Source organism: Tursiops truncatus, chromosome 15 (genome assembly GCF_011762595.2).
Source record: "Tursiops truncatus isolate mTurTru1 chromosome 15, mTurTru1.mat.Y, whole genome shotgun sequence".
Taxonomy (NCBI): Eukaryota; Metazoa; Chordata; class Mammalia; order Artiodactyla; family Delphinidae; genus Tursiops; species Tursiops truncatus.
This window is the reverse complement of record NC_047048.1, coordinates 35,598,326-35,614,523: the sequence shown is the minus strand read 5'-3', so window position 1 is coordinate 35,614,523 and position 16,198 is coordinate 35,598,326. Positions and strand designations below refer to the sequence as shown.

Sequence of the window (16,198 nt, the reverse complement as noted above, 5' to 3'; positions counted from 1 at the left end):
TAGAAGAGACACTAGTGAAAGACCACACGCCATGTAGAGGAACGAGTCTGAGAGCTGAGGGTAGGTGCCAGAGAGTGCAGCAGGAGGAAGGGCTGAAAAGGACATCAAGGGTGGGTGCCTGAGTGCCATTGTCATCTGCTCCCAGGAGGGGTCCTCAGAGCTGAGCCAATCAGAATGCCTCCTAAGTACTCCCATCCCCACCTGCTTCAGTGTCTTTAGCTTTCGTGAGTGAATGTACCTTAAACTCTACCCAAGACTGGGGCACCCTTTAGGTATCAGATAACAGGAGGTGACTGCAGCAACAGTGAAGGGTATTTTAGGATGATGATAGTGTCCTGGTTTCCTAAAAATGCAGCAATCTCTATAGGGAAAGTAACTTAATTTACTCTAATATCTACCTCCAAAGAGCCAAGTGGAGTGACTCTTGAGCTTGGTCTCAACAGAGAATCCCCTCCCTGCCTGTACTGTAAGCTGTCTTTAGCTCCCAGGTAGAGAAAATGTTCTGGAAGGTGGTATGTGGGTGTTTGGGGGAATATATCCAGTCAACCCTACTAAGTTTGGGGGCTTTTCTGGCCTTGGTGTTCACAGCTTGCGTGGCTGAGGCTGAAGCTGCCAGCCTTGACAATCATGGTAAGAAGCACTTGGAATTGCTGCCTAGGGAGGAACCTCCTTTCCTCCTGGCGCTTGCCCAGGGCAGGAGAAAGCCATTTCTGCTGACTGTGATGGGCAGGCTTCTGGGTCAGCATCACAGCTGAGATCCAGGAGCCAGGTTTGGGGTTGGCAGCCTCTCTGCCTGCCCTGTTGCAAGATCAGATGATAGTCTTGTTCACCCACTGGAAAGGAGCAAAGCCTCCACAATAAGAGCTGCTGGGTAGTTCCAGTTGCTGCAAGGCAAGGGCATCAAGAATTGGGTGATGAGTAGGCACCTGGTTAGACATTGTGATGTAGCCATACAACAGAATATGCCGCAGTTGAAAAACAGCAAGGCACCGCTTGAGAACAGTAGAACTCTTGACACATAACCATCCGTCCAAACCTGCCCTAAGACTTGACCAAACTCTAGCATAGCTTCTAGCAGCATAAGGCCATGATGACCCCAGCCCCCCATTAAAATGCCTGCCTGAGAAAGCTCAAAGCTGCCAGGAAAATTTACTGTTCATTCTAGCTAATGCCTGATGATGGGCCCCTAGCCTCCCTTTCTTAGAGCACTTACTAAAAAGGGCTTATAATTGTGAATATGTGTCTCTTATAACCCAGAAGAAGATTATAACTCTTACAATCTTTCACTGACCTGAGAGCCATTCCCTTGAAATGTACTCATCAGGAGGGACAGGGCCTCTTTCTCCCTTCTCTGTGGGAGGATAGACTCCTCCTGCCTCCCACACCTGCCAGATAGCAGACACACGTGGCCTAATTGCAGCTTCACTGACTGGCTCATTGTGACTTTTCACTACCTCCCGCCCCCCGCAGCCCCCATTCTCCCTTTGAAACACCCAGTCACCTCTGCAGCACATCGGATGGAGCGCAGCTCTTTGCCCTGCTGTCCGTAGTTACCGAATAAAATCTGCTTTCACCACTTCATAATGTATGGCTGTGTATGTCTTTGACATGCTACATGTTTTGTTTTCTCTATATGTTTTTTATACTAAATATGTGTCACGCACACAGAGGGGGCACGTCAGCAGCATATACTCCCATTTTTGAAACAAAACAAAACTCAAAACGTGTGAGGGTCGGAAACCCTTGACCTGGGAGGCTGGATGGGGCGCTGGGCCGGAATTCGTGCTCCCGGGTACCCCGGCGCCGGCGCTCTCAAGCTGAGGGCCCTCGCTCAGCCAGCCTCAGTTTTCCCACCGGAAACTCGAGGGCTCCCGGGTGTCCGCCCCGCGGTCCTCACCGCCCCCGTTGCCCCCGTGCCCCTGGCCCACAGGCGGGCTCCACGAGAGACCCGGGGAAACCGGAAGTTGGAACGGGGCAGCCGGACGGAAAACGCGGGCACACCGGCCAGGGTCCGGCAGCACCAGGATGACCCTTCGCCCTCGGCGGGACTGCCCCTCGCGGGCGCGGACAGCAGCGCGCAGGTAAGGGCAGCAGGGCGGTGCTGTGGGGGGCGGGGCCAGGGAGGCGACAGCCAATCACCGCGTCTCCCGTGGGGGCGGGATGGGGCAGTTGTTGCTTGGGAGACGCGCTCCCCGCATAGTTGCCCTGCGGGCTGCAGAGCTGGGGAACGACGACTTGTGCGCGCGGGGCTCCTGGGCCTCCTGTGGCTCCGAACGCCTCCCCCTGCGTCCGTCTCGCATCAGGGGACGGGGCCTCAGGGTTGCCTCCACGCCACCGGCGGTGAGCGGGCCGCCCGGCACCTGAACTCTCACTACCTGGTCTCCAGCGGCCCTGGGAGTTCTGTTATTTTTCTTCAAAATTTGTTTTATTTCCGGGGTTCCACCTACCTAACACTTGTACTGGCTTCCTTTTCTTCTTTTTCAATGGTTAACATTTTCTCTGCTGTTTACTCGATTATTCCTATTTTTCTTGGCTTCTCTTACATTCCTTTATTTGCCCCTATCGTCTCTCCTTCCTAAGGCTAAATCTCTGCATTTCCCTGTCTCCAGCCTGGCTTAACGGTGTTCATTAACACACGTTTGTTTTTATTTTTCTTACATCAGATGATTCTTTTTTCTAGTTTTTATTATTCTGGCTGCTTTTTTGTAAGGTCCTCTTTAAGACCTGAATCAGCTCGCAGGCCAGTCTGAGGGTAGATCACGATTTACTAAAGGTGGCGTATTCTCTCTTACTCAAGCTCACTGAAGCCGCAGGATAGTGGAGTTGGCATTTGTTGAGTGTTTCCCGTGCCTGAAGCTCTGATAAGTGCCTTGTAAACAGGCTCCTGAGGTAAGTACTCTCTAACCTGGTGGCCTGTGAGTGGGACAACAGATGTTTTCTGCTGGAATTGTATGGAGTTCTTAATTTTGTTTTGTTTTTGTTTTTAGTCATCAACATTCAAAAGTCAGGATATTTCACATAGAAATTGAATTCTTTTTGGCTTCTCTTGAAAAAACCTCATGCTTGGGCAATACTGAGCCCCCAACCGCCCCCTTTAAACAAAATATGGTTTCTTGAGGCCCCTGAAGTCTCTCCCACTCCGGTCTTACACCCAAGGCATTGGTGGTTTATGGTACTGCGTGGTTGCTGAAGGCATTTAAGTTTTTGATCTCTACTTATTGACTCACCCTGCCCTGGTCTGAAGTCTTTTGGAGACTGCAATTCCCACAAAGCAAGTATCAATAATCCTTCCTCCTAGACCTGCTCAGGCCTAGAGCCAGCCCTAGAAGGGTTTCCTCTCATTTCCAAGAAGGAGCTAATATCTATCACATAGCAGATGCTCAGTAAATATTTTCTGGGGCTTCCCTGGTGGCGCAGTGATTGAGAGTCTGCCTGCCAATGCAGGGGACATGGGTTCGTGACCTGGTCTGGGAAGATCCCACATGCTGCGGAGCGGCTGGGCCCGTGAGCCATGGCCGCTGGGCCTGCGCATCCGGAGCCTGTGCTTTGCAACAGGAGAGGCCACAACAGTGAGAGGCCCGCATACCGAAAAAAAAAAAAATATATATATATATATATATAATTTTTTTTTCTGAACAGTTAAATAAATGTTGAGACTTCTTTTGGTCTAACTTAGGTGATCCCATGGTGGGATCCAAACCTCTGGGCTTCCTCAGTATCCCTGAACTGTAGCCCCTTTTGTCTGGTAGAGAAACGTTTGCCCAGGAATCAGGACACACCCGTTCTTTCTGGACTTGGTGCACTCCTGGGACTGCCATGTGTGAGATGGTCCACCTCAGGTTGAGTTCCTTTACTCTGGACACTGGCTTAACACAGTCTGGCTCCCAGACTGCGCATTTCATCTTTTCCAGGGCCCCCTGTGGCTTTTTCTCATTTTATAATTCTGTTTTAAAAACAGTATTGACTTTTGATACAATTTTGTTCATCTCTCTTTACTTTGAGGATTAAAACACCTGGAGATACTGACCAGAGCCAAACCCTGGGGGTAATTTTTCTTTCATCAAAGTGATAGTAGAATCAATAAGAATTCTAGGACTCCTAAAACAAGTTGAACTCCAAAAGCAGAGTTGCAAACTCAAAATGCTGCAAGGGCCAAGTGGAGAACCAAAGGTAGCACCCTGAGATCAGGCCCGGAATGGGAGGAATATGGGTCCAAGTTTGCTCTGGTTGTTCTGGTTTCTCAAGAAAATCAATTTTATGGGAATTCCCCTCACTTTTATTTTTTTATAAATTTATTTATTTATGGCTGCGTTGGGGCTTCGTTGCTGCGTGCAGACTTTCCCTAGTTGTGGTGAGTGGGGGCTACCCTTCATTGTGGTGCTCTGACTTCTCACTGCAGTGGCTTCTCTTTGTTGTGGAGCACAGACTGTAGGTGGGCGGGCTTCAGTAGTTGTGGTACGCTGGCTCAGTCGTTGTGGCTCATGGGCTCTAAAGCGCAGGCTCAGTAGTTGTGGCGCACGGGCTTAGCTGCTCCGCGGCATGTGGGATCTGCCCGGGCCAGGGCTCTGAACCCATGTCCCCTGCATTGGCAGGCGAATTCTTAACCACTGCGCCACCAGGGAAGTCCTGGAACCCTCCTAATTTTTTAAGCGTTGGGAACTAAGTTTTAAAAAAATTGAACCCTTGTGAGTGCACACAGCACACCGATGGGGTGGTACAAGGGCCAGTGGTGCCTGTCTTCCTGGGTGAAGTGGATGTATCTCAGAGGGCTCTGATAGGCCGAAGGCAGGGGGCCTGGGAACGTTTCCAGCAGGAATCTTCCTGGAATCTGACTACAGGGCTGGCCCTCACCCCTTTCCTGACACTCATCTCCTGTGCCCTGTTAAGGAGAAATGAGTGCCTTGCCCCAGGGAGTGAAGCGCAGTCTCTGTTCTCCCGTTTTGGGAGCCTTAGCTCTCAGAGTCTGAAGGGAAGACAGAAGCTGAGAGGTGGACTATGAAGCCACCAGGGATGTCTGAGGGTTTGGGACCCCATGCATGGCTGGGTCAGACCCCTTTGTCACCTCTATCCCTAGCCTTGAGAGGGAGCTGGTCGGGGGCGGGGGGAGGGCAGCGTCTGGAAAAATCAGATTGATGCCACATCTTTCCAAAGTGTGAGACATAGGTGTAGGGGTGGGTACTGAGGAGTTCCCAGGTCTCTTCGTTTCCTAAGTTTGCTCTTAGGGAGAGAGAACTCCATGCCAGTCTTGGCGGGAACCCAGAGGAGCTGCTGACTGGTCTGGGAGCCTTAAATGAAATCCAGGGACGTCTCCACGGAGACACCCATAAGACTTTCAGAAGCTCTGTGTACTGAAAAGGACCACCATGTCCCTCCACTCGGCAAAGTGTCCTTCGTCCTGTAACGACAGCTGCAATTTGAAACGTCAAATATCAAAATCCTTACACAAAATATATTTTCCCACTTTGGCGCTCCTGCTTGGCTGGTGTCACGAGCACGTGCTAGGTAAAGCGATCGTGAGCCGGCAACGCGGATCTGGGAGTCACCTCCCGGCCGAGAGCAGGTGCAGCCGGCCTCGGGACCCCAGACCCGGAACCCTCCAAGGTGGGAACGCTGTAGGGCTGCAGCTGTGTGGGGAACGGGATCTGGGAGGGACTTCCTGTTGTCCCTAATCCCAGTCTCCACCCGGCTCCCCGCGCCCGGTGTAGGCTGCGGAGACTCCCTTCCCCGGGGGAGGGGGCTCCGCCGCCCGAGGTGACCCCTCCGCCTCCACCTCGGTGAGAGGGGGGCTGGGAGGGCACCTGGATCCCGAGACCCGCGCGGGTGGCCAGCTGGCAGGAGGGGACGGGGTCAAAGGTGGAAGGCTACGGGCTGGCAGGGAGAGGAGGCCTGGACCCGGGTTCGGAAAGAGGAAGGACATCATCTGTGCGGGACCGTGAGCAGGATGGACACCCGGCCCGGGCGGGTGGTTGCAGCCGCAGGGAGGGCTGCTGAGAGCGGGCAGCTCAATTTCTGGATCCCAGGCGGGACCGAGTCAGGTCGAGCGCAGGGTGTGTGTGTGTGTGTCCTGGACCCGGGAGACGGCGGGGCCTGTATTCCTCCGCGGAGCTGGCTGTGGTGGGCGGGGCCCCACTCAGCACCTGTTTCGCAGGATCTCTGCAGACCTTTCGGCTCCTGATGACAGGAGATTCAGATTTCAAGTCACCCCGGTTTTCCTTAACCCAGTTGCTGTGAGAGTCTTGCTTCAACGATAAACGGGATAATACAAAATAGCATTCTGTCAAAGAGAGGGACCAAAAAACAACATAGAGGGTGAGACCGTTGGAGGGCGTCTCGGAGGTTTTATTTCTGATTGGGACCAGGGATGGATCTGGTCCGGCGTGGGAATTTGGGGGGCTTCAGGGATGTCCAGGAGACACTGGCTGATTTCCTTCTGCTCCTCTAGGCTCCTGGCCAGAAGCTGGAGGGGACTTGGCCAACAAGACCAAGAAACAACTCGGCTGAGCTTTGTAGCTCTGAGACAGAAAATGTCTGCGGATGGTGGAGGCATCCGTGCTACCCAGGACAAGGAGGGAGCCCAAGAGGTATGGATGGGGTGCTGGGTGAGGGAGGCATGCACTGGAAGGAACTGGAGTGGAAGGGGATTTTCAAGGCAGGGCATTTGGACCAATGGATGAGTTAGACTCACCGTGGGAGCAGGGCTGGTAGATGCGGTGGGGGGATGTTGAAGAGAAGGTGGTATGATGGGAAATACCTTCCACCTGGGAATCGACTTCTATGGGACTGCTTTGCTTTGCCTCGTGAATTCGGTAGTCAGCAGACCAAAGGCTACACGAGATAGTAAGGGGGCTGCACAGGGGTCCCGTGGGTGGGGTTTGCTCTCTGAACAGTGCTCAGAGCATATGGGCAAGCCTCAGTCTACCCTCTACTCCCCTCTGCCTGGGCCCGCACCTCCTCTCTCTCTGGGTCTGAGCACATAGCCCTTCCTGTACCTGTTGCCTGTGTGTGTGTAGTTACGACTTGCGGGGAGACCATGGTCACCAAGCTTGGGACTGGGGGAACATGAGTCAGCTGCAGCGGGATGTGCGACCTTGGGCAGGTCCCTTGGCCTCTGGGAACCAGGTGTGTCATCTATAAAATGCGGATCATGTGCCTGCCATTCCCACCTGTCTTGCCAGGTGGTTGGGAGGCTCAGAGAAGATAATAGGCATGAGAGGCCTCTGTAAGCAGCTCATCAGCCCGTAGGTGCTCATTATTGTAACATATAAAACAACACCACCCACAGCAACTAGAACCTAGGTCAGAGAAACCTGGAAATCCTCAGCTACGGTTTCCAGTAGCTGTAAGTTCAAGTACAAATCAAGTGTCAGTTCTGTTTTCATACCATAGAAGCACAAAGAATTTTTACTGCAGTTCAGTTTCCCTTCCATAATGCCTTTGTAACTCCCAGTGGGCCTCATATGTCCACAACATTCTGTGCTGATGTTGGATTCTGTCAGCTCACACAGTAGAGTAATAATAATAATTACCAGCACTGCTCTTTGTTTATCCAGAACTTTGTGGAGAGGAGAGCTCTTTCTCACGTGTTATCTGTGTGGAGGCAGAGCAGCTGAGTCTCGGAGGCCGCCTGGCCTGTGTGGCTCCCAGGAACTTTGACTCCTGGCCTGAGAGTCTTATATACTGAGGTGGGTGGGGAGGTGGAGGGATAGGCTTGAGTTCCCAGCAGAAGGCTGGCCGGTGCCCAGTGCTATGGGTGGTGATTATGAGGCCTCACCAGGGCCTCCCAGTGCAAGGGAAGTGACTTTCCCAGTGCAAGGGAAGTGACTTTCCCAGTGCTCTGCTCTGCTCAGGACTGAAAGGCTGGTAAGCGGTGGTTCTGGATTCCAGCCCCGGTAGCCTGACTCAAAAGCTTGCTCCTCACCTCCCAGAGGGCTGGGGCAGAGGCTGCTATGAAGAGGGGAGGGAGGATCCTGGCAGTCCCATTGTGGGGGACAGTGCTAAAGGGGGTGAGCCTGAGAGGAGTTTCCCTTCCATCAGACTTAGGTGGGTACAAGGCCTCAGCACAGTTAGAGGTATGCTTGGACTTATTTGTTCCAAATCAGAAACTGCCAACAGCTCTGACCAATTGAGTTAGGACTGAAATGGCCCAAGGCCACATGTCTTCCTGTCACTTTCAAGAAGTTATGGCCCTGGGGGTGACTTGTGAGTCCGATACACTGAGTTCAAGTCCTGGCCGAGTCACTCCAAGCTCTGTGACCTTGGGCCATTGTCTGTTCTCAGAGCCTGGGGGTGTGAGTTTTCTGTGTCTGCTGTAACAAAGGACCACAAACTGGGTGGCTTAAAACAACCGGCTTTTATTCTCTCACACTTTGGAGGCCAGAACCCCAAAATCAAGGGGTCAGCAGGGCCCCCTCCCAAGGCTCTAGGGGAGGATCCTTCCTGCCTCTCAGCTTTTGGTGGCTCCAGGTGTCCCTTGGTTTGTGACAGCATCACTCCAGCCTCTGCTTCCATCTTCACATGGCTTCTCCTCTGTTTCTGTGTCCTCTCCTCTTTTTTTTTGGCTGCCGCATGGCTTGTGGGATCCTAGTTCCCTGACCAGGGATAGAACCTGGGCCCTCGGCAGTGAAAGCGGGAGTCCTAACCACTGGACTGCCAGGGAAGCCCCTGTGTCCTCTCCTCTTCTATGGACACCAGTCATTGGATTCAGGGCCCAACCTGAATCCAGGATTATTTCATCTCAAGATCCATAACTACATCTGCAAAGACCTTTTTTCCAAATAAGGTCACATTCTGAGGTTCCGAGTAGACATGAATTTTGAGGGTACACTATTCAACCCAGCCAACTACATTCGGTTTCCTCATATATTAAAAGAATAACAATCCACACTCCTGTGGGAGGTGGGAGGCTCAAATTGGGAAGAGGCATCTGCCCTGTGGGCACCCAGCAGGGCCTCGATGAGCCTCCCCTCCTTCCCTCACTGTCCTGCCTCACAGGGTGAACCACGGATATGCAGGTCTCAGGGACGGAGACGGAAGCAGGGCCAGCCTTGCATCTGGGTGTGCGTTCTGCCAGCCTCGGTGTCTGCCTCTGCAGGTTCCCGAGTGTGGAGTTCTGCTGTGTTTCCCATTCTCCGTCCCAGTGCTGATGGGGCTGTTATTTCTAGACTCCAGGTCATGGGCATTCTTGTCAAGAAATGCTTTCCGAGTCGGAGGGGACAGTGCCGTTGGGAGCCGCTCAGGAGTCACCCCACATCAAGATGGAGCCGGAAGAGCCGCACCCTGAGGGGGCATCACAGGAGGCCAGAGCTCAAGGAGTACGGGGCTGGGTGCCCCTAAGCCAGGGCTCTAAGGAGAAATCACATTTCCTGCCTGGCGGAGGTGAGGAGGGGGATGTGGAGAGAGGCACTTTCCCAGGTGGACGCTCAGCCCGGGTGGGGAGACCCTGATGTCTGCCCCACCTGCCCCTTGGAGGCTGCCCCCGCTCACCCTCAGAGCCCACTGACCCTCTTCTTGGATCAGGTCGGGGGTGGAGTTGGAGGCACTGTGGGTTTCCCTGGTGGGCCTGGCATGAGCTCACTGCGGGGAGTGGGAGGGCCAAGCGGGATGAGGTGGCCGCGCTGAGGACCTCTCTCCTCTCTCAGCCCTCCCCTCCCCCCAGATCTCTGTGCTTTCTCACGAGGGGAGGACCAGAGACCGGCGGATGGCCGCGGCGCTCCTCACTGCCTGGTCCCAGGTGAGTGTCCCCATCCACAGCTGGAGCCGAAGGATGTGGAGGGACAGCGTCTCTGAATCATCCTCTGGATCTGAGCGCTGGACCTGAGGGTGGGGACTGGAGATCCTGAGCTTTGGCAGTGGTGCCGAAAAGAAGGATCCTTGTTTTTGTCTCTTGTCTTCTGCTGTACACAAGCACTTTGTTCTTGCCCACAAAAGCCTTCCTTGGGCAACTGTCCTGCTTCATCACACCCGAGGGCCAGCCTCACTTGAGTCAGCAGGATGGGAGTCGGGGTCTTGCCCTTGTCCTGGCACCACCATGCCCCTCCACCACGTCCTGGCGTGTCCTGGAGAGTGGGCATCTCATGTTGTTTCAGATGCCAGTGACCTTTGAGGATGTGGCTGTGTACCTCTCCCGGGAGGAGTGGGGGCGGCTGGACCACACACAGCAGAGCTTCTACAGGGATATCCTGCAGAAGAGGAACGGGCTGTCCTTGGGTAAGGGCTCACTCATGCTGGAGTGCTGCTTCCTGAGGCCCTGGGAAGTCAGCGGTGGGGCCTATCTGCCATCACTTCCTCCTCCCTTTCCAGGGCTTGAACCCCCTCTTGTGGCTCATCCAGACCTCACTGTACTATAGAAGCTTCCTAGTGATGGATGTGTTCTGGTCGGTGCTGATATGGTAGCCATGAGCCATATGTGGCTATTGACCCCTAGAAATGCAGCTAGGGCAACTGAGTTTTTTGTTTTATCTCATTTTAATCAGCTCAGATTTGAATTGAAATAACCACATGTGGCTAGCGGCTGCTGTGCTGGACAGTGCCGACCTAGAGACTGTGCTTCTCTCCAGTTCTTCCCTAGCTTATTCCAGTAGTTCCCCCACTTCCAAGCCCAGCTTCAGAGGTATCTGACCAGAAAGCCTGGCTCTGGGCCGGGCTGCTAGCCCAGGGGATGGGGAACAGTGCCAGCTAATCCCTCCAGGCCTTTGACTCTGAGCTGTCACATCCACCCCAGGGCCGTGTCCTCTTCTCAGAGGGGCCTTGGCTCCCTTGGTTTTTCTCATGGTAAGCAGTAAAGTCCCAGGGCTTTGATTCCTCAGTTTCAGGCTCTAGTTTTCATGGCAGACTTTTATGAGGGCTTATGGAAAAATCAGCATTCATTCATTCATTGTCATTCATTCGGTCATTCAGTCTGTTTGTCTGTCAGTGCACATCTGTTGCACACCTGCTAGTCCAGGTGGAGCCAGGGTCTTGGTAATTCCACCCTCTGACTTTGATGGCGGGCCAAGACCCCTGTTGTCCCTGGTGGACCCCGGGATCACAGCAGCTGCTGTGCTCACACCTTTAATTATCTCTGGTTTGCTCACCACCCATTGTTAGCACTCTCCGGGGCCCAGGCCAGCAGGTCCAGGCAAGTCTTGGGAGATCAGAGGGAACCAGCATCCACTCCACAGCCCCATGGCAGGCCTCACAAATGCCCTAAACCACCCAGTTGGTCCAAACATTCCTTCCCCCCCATGGGGCATGGATCAGGGCATGGAGGCCAGGGCCCTTCTGCTCTCTTCCTGACTTGACCAGAATTCCCAGGCCCTCACCCTGGGGTACTTGGCAAATGGGCCTTTGGTCCTTGACTTCTGGGTGGTCAGTGTCCCTGGCCCTCTTATCGCAGGCCCTCCCACTTGGCCTCTCTTTGCCCACTGCCCCTCCCCCAGGAGCCCTTTTTGCCTGTGATCCTGGGAAGGTGCAGGTGCAGGATAGAAAGACTGCATCTGGTTTCTGACATTGCTGGACTCACTGCTGGGGACAGTGTGACATAGAGGTGGCCAGCAGCTGACCTGGCCCAGCCCTGAGAAGAGTGTGCCTGGAGGTTGCCCCGGAGTGTGCATCCTGAGAGGGCATGGCCATCTGCCCCCAGTGACTGTTGAGCTCACTTGGTTTTGCCGCGTGTTTGCAGAGCTGCATCCCCTCTTCTTTTGCTCCATCATCTCTCCGGGGAGGTGGGGGGTGGTTTCTCCTTGCTGTGCAGCCCGAAAGGCCCTGACTGAGCACAGCGTCTCTTCCCAAGCAGGGTTTCCCTTCAGCAGGCCTTTCTGGGCCTCTCAAGTGCAGGGCAAGGGCGAGGCCTCGGGATCCTGCCAGCAGATGGGAGATGAGGAGGAGGAGAAGAGAGGTGCGTGCAGAGGTGACAGGTGGGCGGGGCAGTAGGGTCGTGGCTGTCACTCCCAGGTGCCCCATGTCAGTGCGGGCGGTTTTCTGTGGGGTGCAGACACACAGCCCCTCCTGGGGCAGGGCCGCCAGCCCTCCCTCCTGTGTGGAGGGTGGCTCTTGCTTCCAGGGTTCCCAGCAGGTCCTTGCCCTAATTTCTAGCTCCACAATTCCCCCGGGGCCCTCATGAAAGCCTCTGCCTTGCTGGAATCCCTCTTTATCCAGGAGCCATGGAGGTGGGCAAGGAGGAGCTAGCCCCATCCCTGGGAGCCCTTGGGGATATGAAGTCCTTCAAAAGCAGGGTGGGGAGAGCCCAGGGGGACGCCCCACGGTGTGGGCAGCGAGCAGCCGGCAGCCAGAGCTCAGGGCCAGCCAAGGACGATGTGCAGCCGGGTCCCGTGGTGGAGGCACAGGCGGAACCAGACCCGCCTGACATCGGCATCCCGAAAGCCCAGGAGGGCCGCTTCCCAGAGCAACCCAGAGAGGGGGGGACGACCGCCCCTGAGAGCAGCGAGGAGGGCCTGGCCTCTGACGGCGACGCCGGCAAGAAGACCTACAAGTGCGAGCAGTGCGGCAAGGCCTTCAGCTGGCACTCGCACTTGGTGACGCACCGGCGCACGCACACGGGTGAGAAGCCCTACGCGTGCACGGACTGCGGCAAGCGCTTCGGCCGCAGCTCACACCTCATCCAGCACCAGATCATCCACACCGGCGAGAAGCCCTACACCTGCCCGTCCTGCTGGAAAAGCTTTAGCCACCACTCGACGCTGATCCAGCACCAGCGCATCCACACGGGTGAGAAGCCCTACGTGTGCGACCGCTGCGCCAAGCGCTTCACCCGCCGCTCGGACTTGGTCACCCACCAGGGCACCCACACGGGCGCCAAGCCGCACAAATGCCCCATCTGCGGCAAGTGCTTCACGCAGAGCTCAGCCCTGGTCACCCACCAGCGCACCCACACCGGGGTCAAACCCTACCCGTGCCCCGAGTGCGGCAAGTGCTTCAGCCAGCGCTCCAACCTCATCGCCCACAACCGCACACACACCGGCGAGAAGCCCTACCACTGCCTCGACTGCGGCAAGAGCTTCAGCCACAGCTCGCACCTCACTGCCCACCAGCGCACCCACCGTGGTGTCCGGCCCTACTCCTGCCCCCTGTGCGGCAAGAGCTTCAGCCGGCGCTCCAACCTGCACCGGCACGAGAAGATCCACACGGCGGGGCCCAAGGCCCTGGCCATGCTGATGCTGGGGGCAGCCGGGGCTCTGGCGGCACCCCCTCCGGCCCCCACCTAGGAGGCTGAGAGACAGGGTCTGGCCTGGAGACAGGGAAGGAGGGGGATTGGAGCAGGGGCAGCTGCTGCGGGGGTGTGACCTGGGAGGCCCAGGAAGGGAGTTGGGGAGGTGCTGGCATGGGGATGGGGCGCGGCAACATGGGAGGAGCTCGGGTGAGGAGGAGGCATGCTCACTGCAAATTAAAGGCCTTGGAATTCGAGCGACAGCCTATAGCTCTGTCTCGTGGGGCCCTGGAGGCTGACCCTGGACTTGGCGGGGGGAAGTGGGGGCTCCGGAGTCAACCCAGTGTCTCCTCACTCAGCCATCCCTATGTCATCGCTCTGGGGGCTTGGGCACCTTCCTCCCCAGCCTTCACCTGGCTTGGACCCATTCCAGAGCCTATAGCAAAGGCTTCTGAGCACAGAGGTTTCCAAACCTGAAGTCAGCTGGCCACTTCTGAAATTGTGGACCCGGTGGGGTGGTCTGCTGCTGTGGTCACTTGTCCCAGGCATTGCCCACTGAGCTCTGGACCCTCCCTGGGCTCTTCTCTTTGGGAGCCGGGAGGAGGGCCAAGCCAGCATGGGAATTCATGCTCAGTGTCTCCTGCCTTCCCTGTCTCCTGTCTCAGGCACTGGGGCCTGCATTTTGTGACTGGACGTTTTCACCTGCGTCCCTGAGGACCCAGCTGTAATCCAGTGAGGATTTCTCACTTACCAGGGACCCTGCCCCTCCTGGTCCTTTCTGAGGCTGCTGCCAGCTTCCTCTCCTATTTCTCACCTCCTTGGTCTCTTTGCACATGTCCTTTATAATTTGCCCTAACCGCCCCTGCCTGGCTGTTTTACTCCTGGCCTTCTGGTTTTTTAGCTCTGAAGCTTCCCATTCTCTACGTTTTTTTTTCCCCCGCTGGGGAGGGGTGGGCTCAGCTTGCTTATTGTCCTAGGTTTGCAGCTCAGCTCTCACAATTACATTCAGTCTGACACCAAATGACCTTGAGGACGTCTGCATCAGGGAGGCTGTTGGGACCCCACCTGTCTCTGCAGATCACAGGGCTAGCAGGGCAGTCGCAGCCCCGGTTAGCTCCCAGCCAATAAAGGATGAAATGTCTTGAACGGGACAGCAGACTGAGAATGGTAATAATAGCTGCCAGTGGCAGCTGCCCTGTCAGGCATGGGACCAAGCACCATATATACGTTTCCTCAACGCTCTACAAGTCTGAGCAGTGGGTTTCATCTCAGTTTTATAGAGGAGGAAACAGGCCAAGAAGTCCAATAACTTGTCCAAAGTCATTGAACCAGAGAGCTGGAAGCTGGGGCTCAGGTCCAGGGTTTTTATTTGTTTGTTTATTTATTTACTTGGTTGCACCGGGTCTTAGTTGTGGCTCACTGGCTCCTTAGTTGCAGCACATGGTTTCCTTAGTTGCGGCTGCAGGGCTTCTCAGTTGTGGCTCACTGGCTCCTTAGTTGTGGCATGTGAACTCCCAGTTGCAGCATGCATGTGGGATCTAGTTCCCTGACCAGGGATCGATCCTGGGGCCCCTGCATTGGGAGCACGGAGTCCTATCCACTATGCCACCAGGGAAGTCCCAAGATATTTAGGGAGTTCTAGACAATGCTATAAGACTAAGAAAATAATGAGTATAAATTTTGGAAATGAATATAAATTTTCTGGAAAGACAATTTTCCCTTTTTACATCATAGAAAAATAAACTAAAACTATCAGAAGGAAAGTACAATAAGGTGGTCAATTTCAATATAACTATAAACAAATTATCATCCATCAGCAATGCCCAATAGAATATATGGTAGGTGTGCTAGTTATTAATTTATTGTCCCTCAAACCCCCAATACACCCTTTTGTCCTGCTTTGTGGTAATGGAGCCAGATCCCACGGACGTTTCTCCTTTGCAAGCCAACTTGTTGTTAATCTTTGTCAGTACAGGGTGAAGAACAATGTAAGGGCACACTGGAAAAAGGGACTTTCAAGTTCCTTCTTCCTTGTGTAGTTTTCCACTGGGGCCAGTAAGGGGAGGAGAGGGAGCCCAGTAGCATCCACTTCAGCGGTCTTCTTAGAACAGCCTGGGCTCATCCCTTCCAGCAAGTAGTTCAAGCAAATGCAGGAAGGTGTACGTAGTAAACATCTACAAATGGAAAAATTGAAACAATCTAAATATCCAAGAGTAGGGGACTTTAAATGGAATATGGAACTTCCATGTTTTGGAATACTATGCACCTTGCACAACAGATGGATTTTGATAGACTTTTTTTTTTTTAATATTTTGTCTCCACAAGGCATTACTGTTATCTGAGATGAATTTTTTTTTATTTATTTATTTTTGGCTGCGTTGGATCTTCGTTGCTGTGCGCGGGCTTCCTCTAGCTGTGTCGAGCAAAGGCTGCTCTTCATTGCGGTGCCGAGGCTTCTCACTGAGGTGGCTTCTCGTTGCGGAGCATGGGCTGTAGGTGCGCGGGCTTCAGTAGTTGTGGCCCGCGGGGTCAGTAGTTGTGGCTTGCGGGCTCTAGAGCGCAGGCTCAGTAGTTGTGGGGCAACGGCTTAGTTGCTTCACAGCATGTGGGATCTTCCCGGGCCAGGGCTCGAACCCGTGTCCCCTGCATTGGCAGGCGGATTCTTAACCACTGCACCACCAGGGAAGTCCTCTTTGATAGACTTGAGCCAACAAAAATTCATTAAATAGAATTATTCCAGATTTACCTTAGAAATAATCATAGATGTAGAACTTAAGACTGAAATATTAATAGTGCTTATTTCTGAATGGCCTTATTAGGGATATTTTTAACTTTCAGTTATTTTAACCATCAGTTTTTCAACAAATATTGTGCCAGGCACAGTATTTAAGTTCTGGAAGTAGGGCAGTGAAAACAGTCTGATATCATGAAAATTATAGTCGAGTAGTGGGGGGCAAATATACAAATATGTCAGGTAGTGATAAAAGTTAGGAAGAAAAATAAGGCAGGGCAGAGGCATGGCAGCGGGGGCCGGGTGCTGTTTACATAGGGTTA

The 16,198-nt window shown here is 54.1% G+C and overlaps 1 protein-coding gene across 10 annotated transcripts; it reads left to right on the top strand.

Annotated features, from left to right (window-relative positions):
• Positions 1–2,066: 2,066 nt before the first annotated feature.
• On the top strand, positions 2,067–13,401 carry ZNF205 (zinc finger protein 205). Of its 10 annotated transcripts, none has more exons than XM_073793287.1 (8): positions 2,067–2,081; positions 2,798–2,889; positions 6,443–6,581; positions 9,162–9,375; positions 9,639–9,730; positions 10,086–10,206; positions 11,771–11,875; positions 12,136–13,401. In XM_073793287.1, the coding sequence occupies exons 3-8, from the start codon at positions 6,525–6,527 to the stop codon at positions 13,200–13,202; spliced, it is 1,656 nt and encodes a 551-aa protein (XP_073649388.1). In that variant the 5' UTR covers positions 2,067–2,081; positions 2,798–2,889; positions 6,443–6,524; the 3' UTR covers positions 13,203–13,401. The 10 variants fall into 10 exon arrangements, with proteins under 10 accessions (XP_073649388.1, XP_033695495.1, XP_033695497.1 ...); XM_033839604.2 differs by lacking the exon at positions 2,067–2,081 and adding an exon at positions 2,200–2,340; XM_033839601.2 differs by lacking the exons at positions 2,067–2,081; positions 2,798–2,889 and adding exons at positions 5,668–5,932; positions 6,149–6,309.
• Positions 13,402–16,198: the final 2,797 nt, after the last annotated feature.